General features: G+C 43.5%; 2 protein-coding genes and 1 non-coding gene across 4 annotated transcripts in view; 2 read left to right on the top strand and 1 right to left on the bottom strand.

Moving 5' to 3' along the window:
* Positions 1–4,544: 4,544 nt before the first annotated feature.
* Positions 4,545–4,617, bottom strand: trnaa-agc (transfer RNA alanine (anticodon AGC)). Its single transcript has one exon. It is a non-coding gene; the product is annotated as a tRNA-Ala (tRNA).
* Positions 4,618–7,199: 2,582 nt separating this feature from the next.
* Positions 7,200–10,494, top strand: LOC106589233 (BTB/POZ domain-containing protein KCTD21-like). Its single transcript, XM_014178957.3, has 2 exons — positions 7,200–8,029; positions 8,174–10,494. The coding sequence occupies exons 1-2, from the start codon at positions 7,610–7,612 to the stop codon at positions 8,648–8,650; spliced, it is 897 nt and encodes a 298-aa protein (XP_014034432.1). The 5' UTR covers positions 7,200–7,609; the 3' UTR covers positions 8,651–10,494.
* A 63-nt stretch (positions 10,495–10,557) lies between these two features.
* Positions 10,558–19,995, top strand: part of LOC106589453 (LLGL scribble cell polarity complex component 2) — a 31,242-nt gene continuing 21,804 nt past the window's right edge. For both annotated transcript variants that reach the window (XM_045710034.2, XM_045710033.2), the window contains exon 1: positions 10,558–10,858. The gene's annotated coding sequence lies outside the window, so the exon portion shown is untranslated. The remainder of the gene's footprint in view (positions 10,859–19,995) is intronic.

The following is a 19,995-nucleotide window of genomic DNA, read 5'->3' as shown; positions in this document are numbered from 1 at the left end:
CGACGCCGGAGATGAGAAGCAGGTATGGGGAGTCAAACATTTAATCAGAAACAGGCATGAAACAAGACATGAACAGCGTCAGCACACGGGTATACAAGGACATATGACAATCAATACTGAGGCAGGGAACAGAGTGGGGAACCAGACAGATATAGGGGAGGTAATGACAGAGGTGATTGAGTCCAGGTGAGTCCAATAATCGCTGAAGCGTGTGACGGGGGGAAGGCAGGTGTGTGTAATGCTGGGGAGCCAGCGCCAGGGAGAGGGAGCGGGAGCGGGAGCAGGCGTGACAGGGGAGGGTTTGGCCGGCTGGGATTTAAGTAGCCCTTTGGACCTAGACTTGGTGCTCCGGTATCGCTTCCTTGTGCGATAGCAGAGTGAACAGTCTTTGACTTGGGGGACTGGAGTCTTTTACTATTTTTTGGGCCTTCCTCTGACACCGCCTAGTATATAGGTCTTGGATGGCAGGAAGCTTGGCCCCAGTGATGTACTAGGCCGTACGCACTACCCTCTGTAGCGCCTTACGGTCGTGTGCTCTTCAACTGTACTGAGTAGAAGGCAGACAGCGTGTATGGCGTTGTGTGTGAGTGGTTTGCTGATGTCAATGTTGTGAACAGAGTGCCCCATGGTGGCGGTGTGGTTATGGTATGGGCAGGCATAAGCTATGGACAAGGAACACAATTGCATTTTATTGATGGCAATTTGAATGCACAGAGATACAGTGACGAGATTCTGAGGCCCATTGTCATGTCATTCATCCGCAACCATCACCTCATGTTTCACCATGATAAAGCACGGCCCCATGTCACAAGGATCTGTACACAATTCATGGAAGCTGAAAATGTCCCAGTTCTTCCGTGGCCTGCATACTGACCAGACATGTCCCCCATTGAGCCTGTTTGGGATGCTCTGGATCGACTTGTACGACAGCGTGTTCCAGTTCCCGCCAATATCCAGCAACTTCGCACAGCCATTGAAGAGGAGTTGGACAGCATTCCACAGGGCACAATCAACAGTCTGATCATCTCTGCATGAGGCAAATGGTGGTCATACCAGATACTGACTGGTTTTCTGATCCACGCCCCTACCTTTTTTTTTAAGGTATCTGTGACCAACAAATGCATATCTGTATTCCCAGTCATGTGAAATCCGTAGATTAGGGCCTAAATAATTTATTTTAATTGACAGATTTCCTAAATGAACTGCACCTCAGTAAAATCTTTGAAATTGTTGCATTTATATTTTTGTTCAGTGTACGTTTCTCTTTATTTACACTACCGTTCAAAAGTTTGGGGTCACTTAGAAATATCCTTGTTTTTGAAAGAAAAGCAAATTTTTCGCCTGTTAAAGTAACATCAAATTGATCAGAAATACAGTGTAGACATTGTTAATGTTGTAAATGACTATTGTAGCAGGAAGCTTGGCCCCAGTGAGGGTACTGGGCCGTTCGCACTACCTTCTGTAGTGCCTTGCGGTCGGAGGCCGAGCAGTTGCCATACCAGGCAGTGATGCAACTAGTCAGGATGCTCTCGATGGTGCAGCTGTAGAACCTATTTAGGATCTGAGGACCCATGCCAAATATTTTCAGTCTCCTGAGGGGGAATAGGTTTTGTCGTGCCCTCTTCACGACTGCCCTCTTCACGACTGCTGCCTTTAATTACTTGTTACTTTAATTTCTTATTCTTATCCATTTTTTTTTTTAAATGCATTGTTGGTTAGGGGCTCGTAAGTAAGTATTTCACTGTAAGGTCTACACCTGTTGTATTCGGTGCATGTGACTAATAAAATTGGATTTGATTTAATATTGAGTTGCACCCCCTTTTGAATTCTGAACAGCTGAAATTCATTGGAGCATGGATTCTACAAGGTGTCGAAAGCGTTCCACAGGGATGCTGGCCCATGTTGACGCCAATGCTTCCCACTGTTGTGTCAAGTTGGCTGCTAGTGGATCTCTAGCTCGTTCCTTCTCATCCCACAGATGCTCAGTTGGATTGAGATCTGGTGACTGGGTAGGCCACCGCACTAAGCTGAATTCACTGTCATGTTTGTGGAACCATTCCTGGACTATCCTAGCCGTTGTGCCATGGGGCATTATCCTGCTGAAGAAATCCATTCGCAGATGGATACACTGCTGCTATGAAGGGATGCACTGTCACGACTCCTACCGAAGGTAGCTCCCCTTCCTGCTCGGGTGGTGCTCGGTGGTCGTCGTCACCGGCCTACTAGCTGCCACTGATTCCCTTTTTCCCCCTTTCTGTTTATTGTTTGAACCTGTTTTGTGTTGGGCTGATTGGCCGGGTTATTTTAGCCAGTAGGCCCGCCTGCTCTGTGTGCGGGATTGTTTTGTGTATTTGCGTCTGTGCACGCTCGTGTTTGAGGTGCTTTGTACGTGGGTTTCCTCGGACTGTTTCAGTCCCCAGTGTTTGGGGCATTTTGTTTTTGTGTGCTCCCTGTATCTCCGTGGGGGGGCTTGTGTTCGCCGTGTGTGACATTAAAGCACTACCCTGTACTCTCTGCTTCCTGCGCCTGACTTCGCACCCACTATGCCCAGAGCCTTACATGCACCTAATTGGCGATGATGTTCAGATATCCTGTGGCATTCAAACGTTTCTCCACTTTTATCAAGGGGCCCAATGTATGCCATGAAAATACACCCCACACCATCCCACCACCACCAGTCTGAAATGTTGACACGCGGCATGATGGCTGCGTGAACTCATGTGGTTTTCTCCATACCCTCCCATCAGTGTGAAACAGCAGGAACTGGGATTGATCAGACCAGGCAATGTTTTTCCAGTTCTCCAGTGTCCAGTGTTTTCGTTACTTAGCCCACTGCAACTGCAGTTTCTTGTTTTTTGCTGAAAGAAGTGGAAGTCAGTAAGGCCGTCGGCTGCCATACCCCATTCGTGTCAAGGTACGACGAGTTGTGGATTATTTTATGGGTCTTTGGGCACCAATGTTGTATTGGACTGTAAGTTGACGTACTGGACTGTAAGTTGACTAACTGTAGCCCATCTTTTGCTCTGCAAAATTTGTGTCAGCCTCCTTTGTCCTCTTTCATCAATTACCCATTTTCGACGACTGGCCTGCTGTTGGCTGGATGTCCTTTGGGTGGTGGACCATTCTTGATACGCATGGGAAACTGTTGAGCGTGAAAAATCCAGCAGCGTTGCAGTTCTTGACACACTCAAACAGGTGCGCCTTGCACCTACTAGCATACCACGTTCAAAGGCACTTAAATATTTTGTCTTGCCAATTCACCCTCCGAATGGCACACATACACAATCCATGTCTCAATTGTCTCAAGGCTTAAAAATCCATCTTTAACCTGTCACCTCCCCTTTATCTACACTGATTGAAGTGAATCTAACAAGTGACATCAATAAGGGATCATTCCTTTCACCTGGATTCACCTGGTTGTCTATGTCATGGAAAGAGCAGGTGTTCCTAATGTTTTGTACACTATTGAATATAGGATGAAAACAGACCATGAATAAACAGTGAGTATAAGCAAAAATGTCAACATCTAAAATATGATGAAAATGTGACATGGATCTGATGTTGCATGTTCAAGGTATTTACAACACCACATGACATGAATTGTGTTGCAGTTTCCACGTAGATTCTATGTGAGATTTTTAGCAGAATTTTTCAACCAAATTTGAAATGAGATTGATGTAACAACCTGTTAGTCAGGTTAAGTCATTGTATTTAAATTGAAGTTTTACCCTAATTTCAGTGGGAACCTAGAACTCTTCTTCCTAGGCTACTGAATCCACTAGGCCACATCTCTACATCCTGATTTAAACAGGTCCGAGCTTCATTTTAGAGAGGACCTTTCCAAGAACTTAAGGTTTGGTTTGTATTTGTACTTAAGAACTTAAGAACTTTGGTTTGTATTTGTACCAAATGTGTAATTTAGCTGGTGTAATTTAGCTGGGGGAATGTGTGTGTGTGTGTGTGTGTGTGTGTGTGTGTGTGTGTGTGTGTGTGTGTGTGTGTGTGTGTGTGTGTGTGTGTGTTCATGTGTGTATTTAACATTCCAGACAGCATAGCAATGGTGAGAGACATACCCATGGCAATGGGACCTATTTGCAGCACTTCTCCTCTTTCCTTACCTCTCCCTTTCTCCTTCTACTTTCATTTTTTTGTTGTACAATAACACTTCTTCCCACAATCATACATTTTTTAAGGCTTAATCATGAACTAACTGTTTATGAAAATGCACTTGATATAGGCCTGAATAATGATCAACACTGATCGAAATTGCACAGGTTCTATCGTTATTTTAGATTTAATGTAGTTGGATGAGAACATACCGCCCTCTACTGGAATAGAGAGTCGAGAGAGAGAAAGCAATGAAAGCAGTTGGACATTCATGCGGTAGAACATTGAAGGCAATGCAATTATATTGGAAGTAATAACTTTTTAATATTCCGTACTTATTGTATTGGACAGAAATATCCACAACACAAATACTAGATATGTACACACGCTGTCATTGAATAAACCACAGAAATCTCCTTAGTAAATGCGAAAATTATTGGAGGATGCGGGCATCGATCCCGCTACCTCTCGCATGCTAAGCGAGCGCTCTACCATTTGAGCTAATCCCCCGGCTGGTAATATTGAGGAGGTTTAAAGTACTTAGACTCGGATATAACCACGTTTCCAACCAGTTTTCATGCGAGTACAGTCATACAAACTGTGATGGAAACAGGACATTTCGATAAAAAAATGTAAATGCCGACACATATTTGTTCGTTCGACATGGTGGGATCTTTTTGTGTCGGTAACGCCGGAGGAAACGCCTTTGTGCAAAAATATTGATAAAATAACAATCATATCTATACTGAACAAAAATATAAACGCAACATGCATCAGTTTCAACGATTTTACTGAGTTACAGTTCATAGAAGGAAATCAGTCAATTGAAATAAATTCATTTGGCTCTAATTTATGGAATTCACATGACTGGCAGGGGCGCAGCCATGGGTGGGCATGTGAGGACATAGGCCCACCCACTGGGGACCCAGGCCCACCCACTGGGGAGGCAGATGATTTTATGTACTGACAAATTCTCTAAAACAACGTTGGAGGCAGCTTATGGTAGAGAAATGACCATTCAATTATCTGGCAACAGCTCTGGTGAACATTCCTGCAGTCAGTATGCCAATTGCATGCTCCCTCCAAACTTGAGACATCTGTGGCATTGTGTTGTATAACAAAACTGCACATTTTAGAGTGGCCTTTTATTGTTCCCAGCACAAGGTGCACCTGTGTAATGATCATGCTGTTTAAACAGCTTCTTGATATTCCACACCTGTCAGGTGGATGAATTATCTTGGCAAAGGACATATGCTCACTAACAAGGATGTAAACAAATTCCAGAGTAGGCTTTCTGCTAATTCTGTTCTGAGGCATTTTATGAGCACCACCACAGTCAATGGGAAATGGATTCAAAGGGAACTCCCTCTGCTGGGGATTTGCTGAATGTGCAATCCTAAAGGAGGGCTGTGATTGGTTAAGGAAATATAACATGCATTTATGTATAAAAATGGGTCATGTCATTAGAAGTACCAGAGAGCAAGCACCCTTTGACATTCCAAACAATATGTCTGAAAAAAAGCTACATCAAAAAATGAACTTTTGAGATATTATCTTTTTATGTTGAATAAATGAATGTGAAAATGTGTATTTCATCTAGACATACTCCATATTTGAGAACACACTACAAGGAGTATAGTATACTGACACTAAGACATCTGTATCATGTATGGTTCACGGATCATAGGGTCTTACAGGAGGCATGTATAGGTCTAAAAAGTGGCTAAGATTATGTGAGGATTGCCAGAACAATCTGAGATACCCAAAATATCTTCTGCCTACGCAGGTGTGGAATCGTCCTATAGGCCAGCGGTTCCCAAACTGTGGAGGGCACGGGATGTTCCCCAATGCTGGAAGAGGGGCCTGAGTGAAAAGGTTGGGAACCCCTGCTATAGGCATATGCTAAAGAATCATGGCTAATGCTAAAGTAAAGCTAAAGCTTAACAGAAAGTGTTGTTTATTACTGTGTTATGACTGTATTATATACTCTTGTTGTTTCCTCACATCTCTGGAGGCAACTCCTGTCCCTCTGTCTGACTCAGGCCTGGTCATCCTCATCCGTAATTAGAATGTCAAACATTCTCTGATGGGCAGCGAGTACCATGGCAGATGAAGACAGTGTGAGGAGGCAGTCGCCATCTTGGAAAAGGCCAGCTTGAGAGATGCCACACTGAAGGACCAGGAGGGTGAGAACGAGAGGATATTATATTCTGTTCTAATCTATTCTTATACATTCAAGCATTGTGTTATTTTTTTAATTGTTCCAGATGCTAAGAGCCGATTGGACAATGACACCTGTCGAGTCCTCGTCAAGTGATTGAGGAGATAGAGCTTACGGCCCAGGCAGCAGAGGCCCTGAAGAAAGGGGCCTACAAAGAATTTGGCAAACTCATGGTGGAAAGCCACAACTCACTCAGGTGAATAGAGAACACCCTCAAAGAAATCCTCAACGCAGTCAATGCAGTGAGGGCAGATTCTTGTTTTATTCATCCACATGTAAAATATGATAGAAATGTAAAGTATCCATCCATAATGTGTTCCCTACTGTCAGGAACCTGTATGAGATGAGCTGTAAGGAACTGGATGAGCTGGTGTCTGCAGCCGTGGATGTGGAAGGTGTGTTCGGCAGCAGGATGACAGGTGGAGGTTTTGGAGGTTGTACTGTCACACTACTGCAGCCTAGAGCCATAGACAGGACCATGCAGCATATACAGGTGAGGAGGAATACACACACACACGCTGTGTGAATGGGACTTGGGGACAAGATTGCGCAAACTGGTCACTGTGGGTAAAAGAGCTTTTAGAATCTCTACTGTCACTTTAAGACAAACTGCTTAGTCCCCTGTGTCTTGCCCGAACAGCCTCCAGAGAGTATGTGTGTGTGTTTGTGCACGCGCCCCTGTGTGTGTGCGTGTGTGTGTGTGTGTGTGAGTGTGTGTGCGTGTGTGAGTGAGTGAGTGAGACAGTAGGGGTTACGGCAGAAGAATAAAAGCTAGCAGCGCCCCTTTATTAGCATTCCAGTCCTTCTCTCCCGCCTCGCTGTCCTTCTCTCCCGTCTCTCTCACTGCCAGCTGCTCAGACACAAAGTCTTATGCAACTAACCAGGCCTCAGCTCACCAACAGGAATCCTACACAGCATAGGACCATGATGGGGAGAAACAAAACTACAGATAGATAAATCCACCTGCACTGAGCACCGGCTTTTTACAGATCCAGCTTCCAGAAACTCTGAGCCAATCTTTTCTGATCTTTTTGTTATTTCATACTTTTGGGGTCTTTTTGTGACTTGTTAGTATCCCGGTTACAACTTTGTCCTGCCGCCTCTGAAAGGAAAGTCTCTTCAGGCTGCAAAAGACACTTGAAACGTATAACTTCCTTTGAACAGTCCGCTGAATTCCATAGAAAGAGACAGAAGTGATATGACAACAGTTCTACCATTTCCAATCTCGAGTGTTCTAATCTAGTGTTCTAGCCTGAGCAGAGGTCGTTTCCGTGCCTGAGGATGCTGAACCTAAACTCCTCGGACAGCAACATTAACAGCAACAGTAACTCCTTGTCGGACCCCGTGTCTCTCAACGTTGGCGGTGAGATCTACACTACGACCCTGGACACTCTGACTCGCTACCGAGACTCCATGCTGGGCGCCATGTTCACCGGACAGATCTCTACGCTTAGGGACAAACGCGGAAACGTTTTCATCGACCGCGACGGGAAGGTTTTCCGCTATATCCTGAACTTCCTACGTTCCAGCTCCCTGGACCTGCCGGACGGGTTCTCTGAGATGAGGCTGCTGAGGAGGGAGGCAGATTTCTTCCAGATACGCCCCCTACTGGATGAGATACAGCGGCACGTTGAGGCTGGAGCGCTCAGCCTGAGAAATGCACCCAGAAGAGCCTTGCTGCTGGTGGACGTGGACTGCCAGGTGTGTGTGTGTGTATTGTTTGTGTGTTTGTTAGTATTATAGTGTAAGCATGTGTGTGTGCATGTGGGTTTGTTGTGGAATGCAGATGTTCTTTCACACATGCATCATTAGCACTGCAGCATCAGCTTGTTTGTCTCATTCCAGGTGCGCGTGCTACACTTCAACCTACGGCGTGCTCCCGAGAACTACGAACTCCGCACATGCTCAGTGTGCATCCTCACCGCCGAAATCTTCTGTACCTGGCGTACCTTTCTGGTTCTCCTCTGTGAGCGTTTCTCTTACCGCACAACCCAGGGTCTTACTTCCCCCAACCCCAGTGACCAGCGCTACAACCGTCTCAAACTGGAGTGGGTTCCCCGGCCAGACGAACTTCCCCAGGACCAGTATGAGAAACAGCGGTACAGAGGACTCATCATCTCGGACTCTTGGGCCACACAGACCCACTTTGGTGACCTCTGTGATGCCATCATCCCACGCCGCAGCCCCTGTGAGGTCAAAGACATGCACAGGTTTTTGGAGGAGCTGCTGACGGTGTCTTTGGCAGAGGGTTTTAGGGTTGACTCGGTGACCCCTGACTCCATGGACGTTTTGAACTGCCATACTCTGCAACTTGTACGGTAGTGATGTAGCTCATTCCAGCTCACCACTGAATCACCAGTTATGGATTTAATGAGACTAAAATAACAAAGGTCACCCTATAATGTTTACAACCTACTGCACGTGACTGCTTATGGATGGTCAATAATTAACATACTTTACTAATACTGTAAAGTTCAAAGGTCGCTCTATGATGTTTACAATCCTCCCTTTGGTGTGAAGCTGAGACTGACCCTGCCATCTGAACCCTCTAACGAATTCTAACCTGGGTAGCCCTGCAGTGGAACAGACTGTTCTTGACGTGTTGTAGTCTGTTCGAAAATGTAGGGTAGGCCTACATCTGGTTTTACAGAATAGACCCTGTCCCCAACAATAAGGAATCCTGTTGATGATCAGTGCAGTTCTTAAAGAGGCAGAGAGAGACGTCGACCGGGTGTGTGATTAGACTGAGTGTTTGGTGGGGTATCTGTGAGAATGTAGGAGGGGTGATCCGAACATTCCAAAGAGTGGGTATCAGTACTTCTGCTGGTATTGTTTTGTTTAAAAAAAACGTGTTAGAGAACTGTGTAACAAACTGACCAGTCTGTAGAGTTGTTTACAACACATCAAGTACACTTTAATAAACACTACTAAATGAAAGGTATTACTCCCTGAACCCCTATCAGTCAGACTGGTGCAAGCTCCTTTCTGGTAGGCGGAAGTGGGATAAGATGTGTATTTTTTGAATGGAGGAAGGAAGGAAGAAATATGTGAGAGGAAAAGATGAGTATGGGAGAGCAACATGGAGGACTGTAGTGCCCAAAAACCTGTTTTAGCATGGGCAGCACCATAGAGGACTTTCACAATTTTTAAGTAGTCAACTGGGTGGTACTTCTTATGTCTTAAGGAAGGATCACATGATTCCATACGGGTCATCAGGAGGGATCAGCCAATTAATTATATTTGTCAACCTTGGCTTTATACCTGTTCAAACAACATGCTCTAGGTGGCAGTATGCACACTTTCAGTTTGTTTGCCAACTCATAGAAGTAGAAGAACAAGAAAATGGACTACTTCAAAATGGAGATGGCCTCAACGGCGCTGCCCATGCTCAAACAATTGCCATAATGGGTCAGATACAATAATGTGATGTCTACCTAAGTATATGGAGAGGAAAGATGCCCGGTTGGAAAACAACCTCTAGCCCCTTCCTCCTACCCCCATCTACTCAGCTCGCAATGCATCTGTAACTTGCCGATCCAAAGGAAACATATAAAGTATGTGCAAGGATTAAGGTCATGGCTTTACTATCCTTCCAATACTGTTTTCAGTGTTTTGAATGAACTCAAAAGCAAATGACTGAATTCACTAGCTGTATATTTATCTCTACATGAGCGATACAGTGAAGAGCAAACACTGTGCATTTTTCCATTATGTACAACTTGACCACAAAAAAAGCACATTCCTATTGATTTGCAGGGTCTTTTGTTTGCGGATGGAGCAATGTTTAATCAAGCAGATGGGGGTGAAATGAGCAGGTAAGGCAATCTTTTGTATGACTTTTCTTCAGAGTGCCTTAAACTATCATGATTCTAATACAGTTAATAATTGCCAAGCACTAAATCAAGTGAAGTATAATCTCTTGTGGTTGCATCTCAAAGACTGTTATGTTGTATTATACAATTACTCCGAAAAGTGCCATCAATATGAGATTATTGTTTACACTATAAGTAACTCTGCAAAATAAACAGAATGAGTTTGATACCTTATACTTCATGCAACATCTGTTCACAATGTAACGTTACTTCCTGAAAATGTACTAGGGGAAATTCCAAAGTTTACTTTAAATTAATAAACATCTGACTCTACATTTGGAGCCAAACCTATTTGTATGGTCATGCTTTACTCCCTTGCTGATTCGTATTGCGGAAGAGGATGTGAAGGGAGGAGTCTCAGCGGAGGGTAGCCAGTCAAGTTGCGCTTTGCGGGTCTCGGGCATCGGGAATCATCACCTCGAGGCTGCGGAGACGGGTCAAACGAAAGATAGGTGGACTAGCGAGCCTCCAAACAAACCAACACAGGACCTGCATTTACATACTTCAATACAAGCAGACGACGTGCGTTGGATTCTGATTTGAAATTGGTTTGGGAAGTTGAAACGTGGCAAACTGGACGCTGACCAAGCTCTGTGAATTAGCGGGCGAAAGCGTGTTGTTATTGGACACAGCTGGGGCAACGGCCGTTGGGAGTCAGGTGAGTTTCGAAGGGCCCGAGCGAGAGAGGAGTGTCGCGTCTACAGGTGTTGTAGCATGTCGTTAGTTAACCAGCTAAAATGCTATTACTTAACCTTACTGCTGAAGTTTAATTTAACTGGATAACACTCGCTAGTTAGCACGTCAACCTCGAGAGATTAGTTACTGTGTGTTAACTTGACTAACGTTAGCTAGTTAGCTTGGCAGTGTTGTTGGTGAACCGCTGCCAAGCCATTCAAATACATTTCCATTCGACCAGGGATGAAAGGGTCTATACCCTTTAGACAACTTAAATAATCATTAACTTTTGGATACACCGGACTGAAATACAAATACCTATTAACGTTAGTTAACTTGCTTGCTGCACAAGTTTATGAAATAGCGAACGTTAGCTAGCTACCTAACGTTAGCTAACTCAGAACGCTAACGTTACTGTAACAAACTCGCTAGCAGTCGCCATGTCTGTCTATTAGCTAACTAAAAATATTCACCGTTCAGGGCCATCAACATCACGAACCATTCACCACGTTTTTTTAATCAGCTGAGCTAGCTAACTGTTGCATAATGATGGAAAGGTAAAACTTTGGCAACGGGAAAGAGTAGGTGGGAGAAAGGTGTCTTCCTCGCCTCGCAGGTAGTTTGAGTCAACGGTAGAGTAGGGTTTCATCAATGAGTAATTATGTTTGGGGAGGGGGCGTATGGGTTTGTGGTAAGAAGTAATCTGTTAGACCGGTTTGACCGGTTTCGGGAAAATTCACGACCAAAATAAGAGAATATTGTCTATATTAGAAATGTCAACAAGACTGTTTTGGGTTATACATGCCGTTCACTTCATTCTTGGCTTCTGCAACACAGAGGATACTTAAGATTGTATTCATTTCTGCGAGCTGTTTGTCATCTGTTTGCAGTTCTATGAAACCTATGCAAATGTGCAGTAATGAATTTGCACGCATTGCTACCTTTTTTATATGGCTTTACAAGTGTCAAGTATTTACTCAGTCAAGAGTATGAGGCTTACTGTACCTTTGGACAGTGTTGGTTTCTATCCAGGAAAAAAGACTGGGACAGACAGGCTACTACTGAAGGACAGACATTCCACTGACACTGCCCAGTTCTTCATTCCCACCTGCAGCTGTGCTAGCAAAACAACACCCCTTTGTTCCCAACAGCCCTCTGCCATTGGGACATGATAAATTCCACCTGAAACTACTCCCCAGTTTCAAAGCAAAACAATCACCTGTCCCAAAATGTACAGGTAACTGCCGAAATAAAAACCACTAGTGATACAAAGTATATCAAAAGCAGGTGCTGCAAAGCAGGTGTCATTCATGAGTTAAACAAATAAAGTCCCATAATGCTTAGGGTCATGTATAAAAATTCCCATTATTTTGGTTGCCATGACTAGAAGGAGCATAGGGGATTAGGCTGTGTGTGTCTCAGTCGCCAGATCTCAACCCGATTGAACTCTTATGGAAGATTCCGGAGCGGTGCCTGAGACTGTTTTCCACCACCATCAACAAAACAATGAGAAATTCCATAATTTGGTGAACAATGGTGTCACATCCCTCCAATAGAGTTCTAGACACTATAATTAATCTATGCCTAGGTGCATTGGAGCTGTTCTGGGGGCTTGTGGTGGCCCAACACCTTAAGACATTGTTGGTGTTTCCTTTATTTTGGCAGTTATCTGTAGATCAGTCTTGATAAGGAAAGCTAAAGAAGTATTGAGATCAAATCGCTCTGGCTAAGTTATTTTCATTAGAGTAGGCCATGCTAAGGGTGCTTACTGCTTAGCCAAGCGCAGAATGATGGAAGAGCATAACATTATGAAGGGAAGGATACAGCATTTGTACAAGACACTGACTGACCAGTGACCACATGATTCATTCTCTAAACAACCTAAAGTCTAGTCTCACCTCCAACCGCACAAGGGCAACAAAAGGCCCTCTTGAGGGCCATGTTTTGCTTGTAAGTCTTTCAACCCATGCCTCGAGTTGGCTAGATGCAATTCCTCACTGAACGTGTCATGCCAGTGGCTCGTTAACCTACACACTGTACAGTCTCCTATCTAGGCCTAATTCCTGTTTTACTCTACCAATGTGGAACAGTTTACCTCACAGGAGAAATAGACTGGTTAGCTAATGAGACAGGAGAGGAAGTAGAGTAGCTAATGTAACAGTTTAGCTTCCGTCCTTCGCCCCTACCTGGACTCGAACCAGGGACCCTCTGGACACATCGACGACAGCCACCCTCGTAGCATCGTTACTCATCGCTCCACAAAATCCACGGCCCTTGCAGAGCAAGGGGACCAACTACTTCAAGGTCTCAGAGCGAGTGACGTCACCGATTGAAACGCTATTAGCGCGCACCCTGCTAACTAGCTAGCCATTTCACATCGGTTACACTAACACTTAACTTAATCTTCAACAGTAACTTTAACTTCTCTCGCTTGTTTTACCAAGGCCTCTAGGTCATGTTTTAAGTAGCTAAGTAATAGGTGGGGGGGTCAATACAGTTGCGTGACATTATTTTTTTGGACAATATTATATTAAGATTTGACTCCTGTGTGTACATGCGTACAGTACTAGTCAAAAGTTTGGACACCTACTCATTCAAGTGTTTTTATTTTTACTATTTTCTACATTGTAGAATAATAGTGAAGACAAACTATGAAATTACACATGGAATCATGTAGTAACCAAAAAAGTAATAAACAAATCTAAATATTGCATTTTTTTTTGATTCTTCAAAGTAGCCACCCTTTGCCTTTGACAGCTTTGCACACACTTGGCATTCTGTCAACCAGCTTCACCTGGAATGCTTTTTCAGCAGTCTTGAAGGAGTTCCCGCATATGCTGAGCACTTGTTGGCTGCTTTTCCTTCACTCTGCGGTCCAACTCATCCCAAACCGTCTCAATTGGGTTGAGGTCGGGTGATTGTGGAGGCCAGGTCATCTGATGCAGCACTCCATCACTCTCCTTGGTCACATAGCCCTTACACAGCCTGGAGGTGTGTTGGGTCATTGTCCTGTTGAATAACAAATAACAAAAGTCCCGCTAAGCACAAAACGGATGGGATGGCGTATCTCTGCAGAATGCTGTGGTAGCCATGCTGGTTAAGTGTGCCTTGAATTCCAAATAAATCAGTGTCGCCTGCGAAGCATAATCACACCACCACCTCCGTGCTTCATAGTGGGAACCACACATGGGAGATCATCCCTTCACCTACTCTGCGTCTCAAAAAGACACGGCGGTTGAAACCAAAAATCGCAAATTTGGACTCATCAGACCAAAGGACGGTTTCCATTGCTTGTGTTTTTGTCCCAAGAAAGTCTCATCTTATTATTGGTGTCCTTTAGCTGTGGTTTCTTTGCAGCAATTCGACCATGCAGGCCTGATTCATGCAGTCTCCTCTGAACAGTTGACATTGAGATGTCTGTTACTTGAACTCTGTGAAGCATTTATTTGGGCTGCAATTTCTGAGGCTCTAATGAACTTATCCTCTGCAGCAGCGGTAACTCTGGGTTTTCCTTTCCTGTGGCGCTCCTCATGAGAGCCAGTTTCATCATAGCGCTTGATGGTTTTTGCAACTGCACTTGAAGAAACTTTCAAAGTTCTTGAAATTGTCCACATTGACTGACCTACATGTCTTAAAGTAATGATGGACTGTTCTCTTTGCTTATTTGAGCTGCTCTTGCCATAATATGAACTTGGTCTTTTACCAAATAGGGCTATCTTCTCTATCCCACCCCTACCTTGTCACAACTGATTGGCTCAAATGCATTAAGAAGATAAGAAATTCCACAAATTAACTTTGAAGAAGGCACACCTGTTAATTGTATTGCAGGTGACTGACTACCTCATGAAGCTGGTTGAGAGAATGCCGAGAGTGCAAAGCTGTCAAGGCAAAGGGTGGCTATTTTGAAGAATCTCAAATATAAAATATATTTAGATTTGTTACACTTTTTTGGTTACTACATGATTTTGTGTTATTTCATAGTTTTTATGTTTTCACTATTATACTACAACGTGTCAACTTTTGTCTGGTATTGTAGAAAAATATATATTTTTGCTACTCTAGGTAGCGGTAGTCAGCTGTACCTGCACTAAAACTCCAGTATTTGTCATCCTAAAGCGTCTTCTCTATCTTCTTTTTAAATGGTGAGGCTGTGTGTTTTAAGCATTTTTATTTCCCGGACTGATCCAAACTCATTTTCTCAGGCTCTCTGTCTCTCTGCAGCAGAGATAGTGAGCAGTATGTTTGGCACATCAAATCGCAATAGAATTACAGTATTGAATCACTATAGAATCGTGAGAATCGCAATACATATCATATCGTCACCTAAGCGTTGTGACAATATCGGACCTTGAGGCCCCTGGCATTTCCTAGTAATGCATCAAAATGTATCCCAACAACAGTCAATACTGAACGACTAGGAAAGAATGTGACAACAATGTGTTGTAGACTTTATTTTTCTATTCAAGTCGGTGCACATTGTATAGCTTTTGTCCTAACGGTTGCACAGCCTTAGGAGCTGCTTGATACATGATACCACAATACAAAAAAATCCTCAAGGGGATGATAATAACAGAAAGAGCACTCTACTCCACACAGTAGGCAATGAGCAATAATACAACCAGTAGCGTTGTAACTAAACAGCAGTGAGGCCAGTGTATACTGTTGTCCTGTCTGTGTGATTACAGGAGATAGGGGAATGACATCCTGTCCACCAGACCCCCGACAATATTTTACTTCTGTCCAGACAGTGACAAGAAAAACATCTCTGCTCTGAGTCCCATGAATATATTCTTCCTGGAATCCCTGTAATCAATTATCCTTATCACTGATTGTAGACGTGAAATGAAGGTAATGATGTTATTGGTTTCACAAATCCAACCTTACTGGCAGATCAGTGATGAGATCCATTTCTAAAAGTATTTGAGGAGTCAGGTCTCATCCGTTGATGCTGAGTGTGAGAGGAGTCATCACTAAGAATAGGCCTAGCCCTGCAATGAGTGGGTATGGATCAGCCTGTACCAGCGTGACAGCCTACACAGCCGCCCTTCCCTTTTCTCTCTTATTCTCCTTTTTAGACGTTGAGGCCTACATTTGTGTGCTGCATTGTCATGCAGGCCGACTCAGACTTCTAAACTTTCAGTCCTACGCTCTTCTTGCGTCTTAGGACAAAGGTTAAGAGTCTGTTTGCAAATTCACTGAGTAGCGTGACTAAATTATTTGGGCTCAGTGAAACTCAATGTCCCACTCTTCCATAGTGATAGAGTTCAGGAGAGGAGGTAGCTGAGCCTCTGTATGCCATGAGTGAGGGAAGAGAGTGGGAGGAGGACGGGAGAGAGGTGTAGTCTCGTCTCAATGTTTTCATGATCACACCACGTTTGCCAACACAGCTAATTCTCCTTGGCTGTATTGTCTCCTGCACTCGTCAGACAGGTTTTCTTATTGTTTGTGTGAGTGAATTAGGCTTTTTAGTTTTATAGCCACACTTTTAACACCAAACATGAACTCCCTCTTCTCGGTTAATTAACTACTTGTTTTTGCTTATCGGCCGGTTTCATGGGAGTGACTTATTAGTCGTGTTTTTGCCCTACAAGCTCTGACATAGCTGGTGATTGCATAAGAACATAAGTAGAATATTTCAGATGCCAGGCATTTTTCCTGGCCATTCGGTTTGAATTACAATGCCAGCTATGTTGTTTAAAGACAGGGCTTAATGTCCAGTGTTTCCAGATTTCTCTGAAATATGACCTATAATTAATTACAATATGAGTGAAATGTTTTCCTTCCCAAAAAAATTGTAATTAAATCTGTTAAAGCAGCCTTTCTGTGTTGGAATTGTGTGAGCATACCCCAACAACAGAATGGTGTACATATATACCGGTCATATGAATGCGAGTAGACTGCTGATTGGTCATCCTCGATGAGGATTTTTTTATGGTCTGTTTTTTGAGGTTGGGTTTTTGAAGTGTTTTCTCTCCAGTTTATTTGTGATTTTTTTTGGGGGGGGGGAATTGATAGCTACTTATCTGGATATTCTTTTCTTTTTTTACGGTATATCGACAATATCGCAATATTTTTGTGCTAGGTGGCTGTACCTGCACCAAAACTCCAGTATTTTTTTTCTTCATAGCTTGTTCTTTTTAAATATGGAGCCATTGTTTTCAGCACTTTTATTTCCATGATTGATCAAAACTTGTTTTCTCATGGCTCTCTCTTGTCCCTCAGCAACAGATATATGGTTTGCAACATCGAATCGTAATACAATCACAGTATCGAATCGCAATACATATAGAATCGTGAGAATCGCAATACAAATCATATCGGCAGCTAGCCTAAGTATGATAATATTGTATTGTGAGCTCTCTGGCAATTCCCAGCCCTAGAATTTATAGTTTGTCCACAAATGAGTATAGAATGAGTCAACAACTTTATTTGAGGACGAGTTAGCCTAACAGAATATTAACTTTTAAAAGTGCGATTTTCACTGATGGTTACTTTAAGCACAGTAGCTCTAGTACTAAGTCTAGTTTACATCTGATGCCCTGTCCAGGCATGTTTGTGTGTGTTTTCTTCCCTCTGTACATCCCTCTCATCTCTGATGGTTTGAGTTGGTAGAATGCTGGGAATTTGATGTCACAGGTAGGTAGTGTTAACGAACTGGGAGTGTGATTCTGCTGTAGCCAAGCATTTCCAAAGAATTTAATATGAATTTGTAGAAGCCCGCATATAGGCTAGGCCCCACTTAAAACAATGCTGCTCTCATTCAGTTTGATCTTTGTCATCAAGAATGACATCAGTGTTTAAGAGCGAGGCCGGGTAATAAATTCACACCGATGTCAAAACTTCATTGTCTTGTAAATCCTTGACCACCAACACTGTAAACACTGTTAACGGCCCTTGCTGGTTAGGATAATTGCTGTGTGAGGTGGGTGTCTGTCTGTGTACCTATTTCTCAACACAAGGTCATTGCCCTGCTCTGTCCAAATGGAATTCCTGGGAAAATCCATGTCGGATTTCGCTCAGTTAGTGTAATAGAATGGCTATACTGTCCACTCACTGACACTGTGGATGTTTGCCACTTAGTTTCTGTGTCACTGACTTCAGCATAGCATTGTTTTTCCAAGTAATGAACAAATCCCTTCCCTTTGGGGACTTCCCCTAAGCCTTATTGCCAGAATACTGTCCACAGGGTGTTATGAATGGAAATGTAGGCTATGTCTGTTAGAATATGTCATGTGACATACTGCACATGATTCCCGGCTCCAAACCTGTCTAACTGTGCTGTAGCCTTGAATAAGTCACTCATTTTCAGTTTGCTCCATTTTCCAAGCCTTTTGTACTCTGAAGAAAAGAGAGCCACAAGGAAGCAACAGGAAGAGGTGGAACTTGCTGTTTGAATTGACAGTTCTAAACACAACTCTGTTCTCATGGTGAGGTTCTAATGGGAGCGTATGGGATGCATAATCACTGGTTAGGCCTTGCCTAACTGTCACACTGGTTGAAATCCTACAATTAATCACCATGTTGTCTGTTTCAGTAATGATGTAGGCTATGGCTTCCTTGGGTCTGTGTTGACATTGAGCACTGCCATAAGACCGCCTGGTAGTCCTCATATGATGAAGCCAAGGTCCTGCTTTTCCATACTGCGGTGTGCCTGCATATGCGTTGTGTGTTCCTCCTACAGCTACCCTCAGTTTTCATCAGCAGAGCAGATTCTTGTCCTTGCCTAGGAAGCCATTATGTGTGTGAAGCCCTAAAGAGGACCTCCCACCCAGCCTTTGTTAGCAGGCTTAGAGCACTGAGCTGCTTCTTTCTGCTCTGCTGGCCCCTTGGGTCTACATTGGCGGACTCAGAGGAACAGAATGGGTACTAGACCAATGGGCACGACACGCATTTAACATGGAACTGTCTTCTATTAAAAAAAAAGTACATTACATGTATTTAGCACAGATCTAGGGTAAGCCTACCCTCCCCAAATCTTTAAGCATGCAACTTCATCCCACTCCCTTAGTCTGCAGGATCCAAACAAGGAAGTTTACTTGGTGAGGGTGTGAGTCAGTCCTCCACTATCCCATAATCCCTCACACGCCTAATGACTAACGGCATTTTGCCGCTGATATCAGAGTGAGACATACTTTTGTTATTATTACCCTGTCTCGAAGACTGAGTCGGCCAAGACAGAAAATACGGTCTCATAGCTTACCCCGTCTTGCAATATTGTAGTTTTTATGAAATCATTGTTTACATTTTTGTATGTTTACTTTAAAATCATCAAGGCCTGAAACACTGGCCTGTTTTTGTGTAGGGTTTTATGTTGGTCTTTTGAGGGGAACATTTAATTTGTCATCACCTAGGGAGACACAGCTTTGAGGTTGAGTTCAGACAGAGTAGACTGAGGCTTATATGCTGACCTCAACGCCTGCGTCGCAAAATAAATTTACACATGCATATTTATTCAATCATTGCACCCACACTGCTCGCGTGTGGCTGTGTAGTCAGGCTCTAAAATAGAACATTGTTCTATTTGTGACGCTTGATGCACTGCAAGTCCCTCCTCTCCCATCTCATTGGTTTTTAGGCGCATATACCCAAAGATGAACTGCGGTCCACACTCCAGTTGGTGGTGGTAATGCACCTTAAAGTTGGTTGCCATCCACCATATCAACTCTGAAGAAGAAGCCTGGAGGAAGAGAGCTAGAAACTAACTCAGTTTACCCTTTTATCTGTGGAATAATTGTCAGAGTAGAGAACCTTGTGCATTTAAGGTAAAATAACAACCCAATGTTTATATCCCAGGACAAATTAGCTAGCAACAGCAAGCTAGCTAGCTAGCTAAATTGCCATAAATGTTTAAAGCTTTTCGACATATCCCCAAATGAATATAGTTGTTTCAGAGTTAGTTTTGATATTTCAACCTGCGTGTCCTGATCGCGTCTGGTGTGGGTGGACAAAAACCAACACGCGTGAGCGGTCTGGTCAGCATGTTAGACCACTGACATTTATGGTCTAACCAACCTGTGGCTTTAACTTCTCCTTCACGGGATGGGCTTAGGGAATGTGTTGGTATGTGTAGAGATTAAGAGAAAGCTGTCCAGTACTTTTCCTTCCTCCTTAGTGAAATGG

Source organism: Salmo salar, chromosome 28 (genome assembly GCF_965601325.2).
Source record: "Salmo salar chromosome 28, fSalSal1, whole genome shotgun sequence".
NCBI classification, from domain to species: Eukaryota; Metazoa; Chordata; class Actinopteri; order Salmoniformes; family Salmonidae; genus Salmo; species Salmo salar.
The sequence above is the reverse complement of the archived record's forward strand: the minus strand, read 5'-3'. Positions and strand labels throughout refer to the sequence as shown.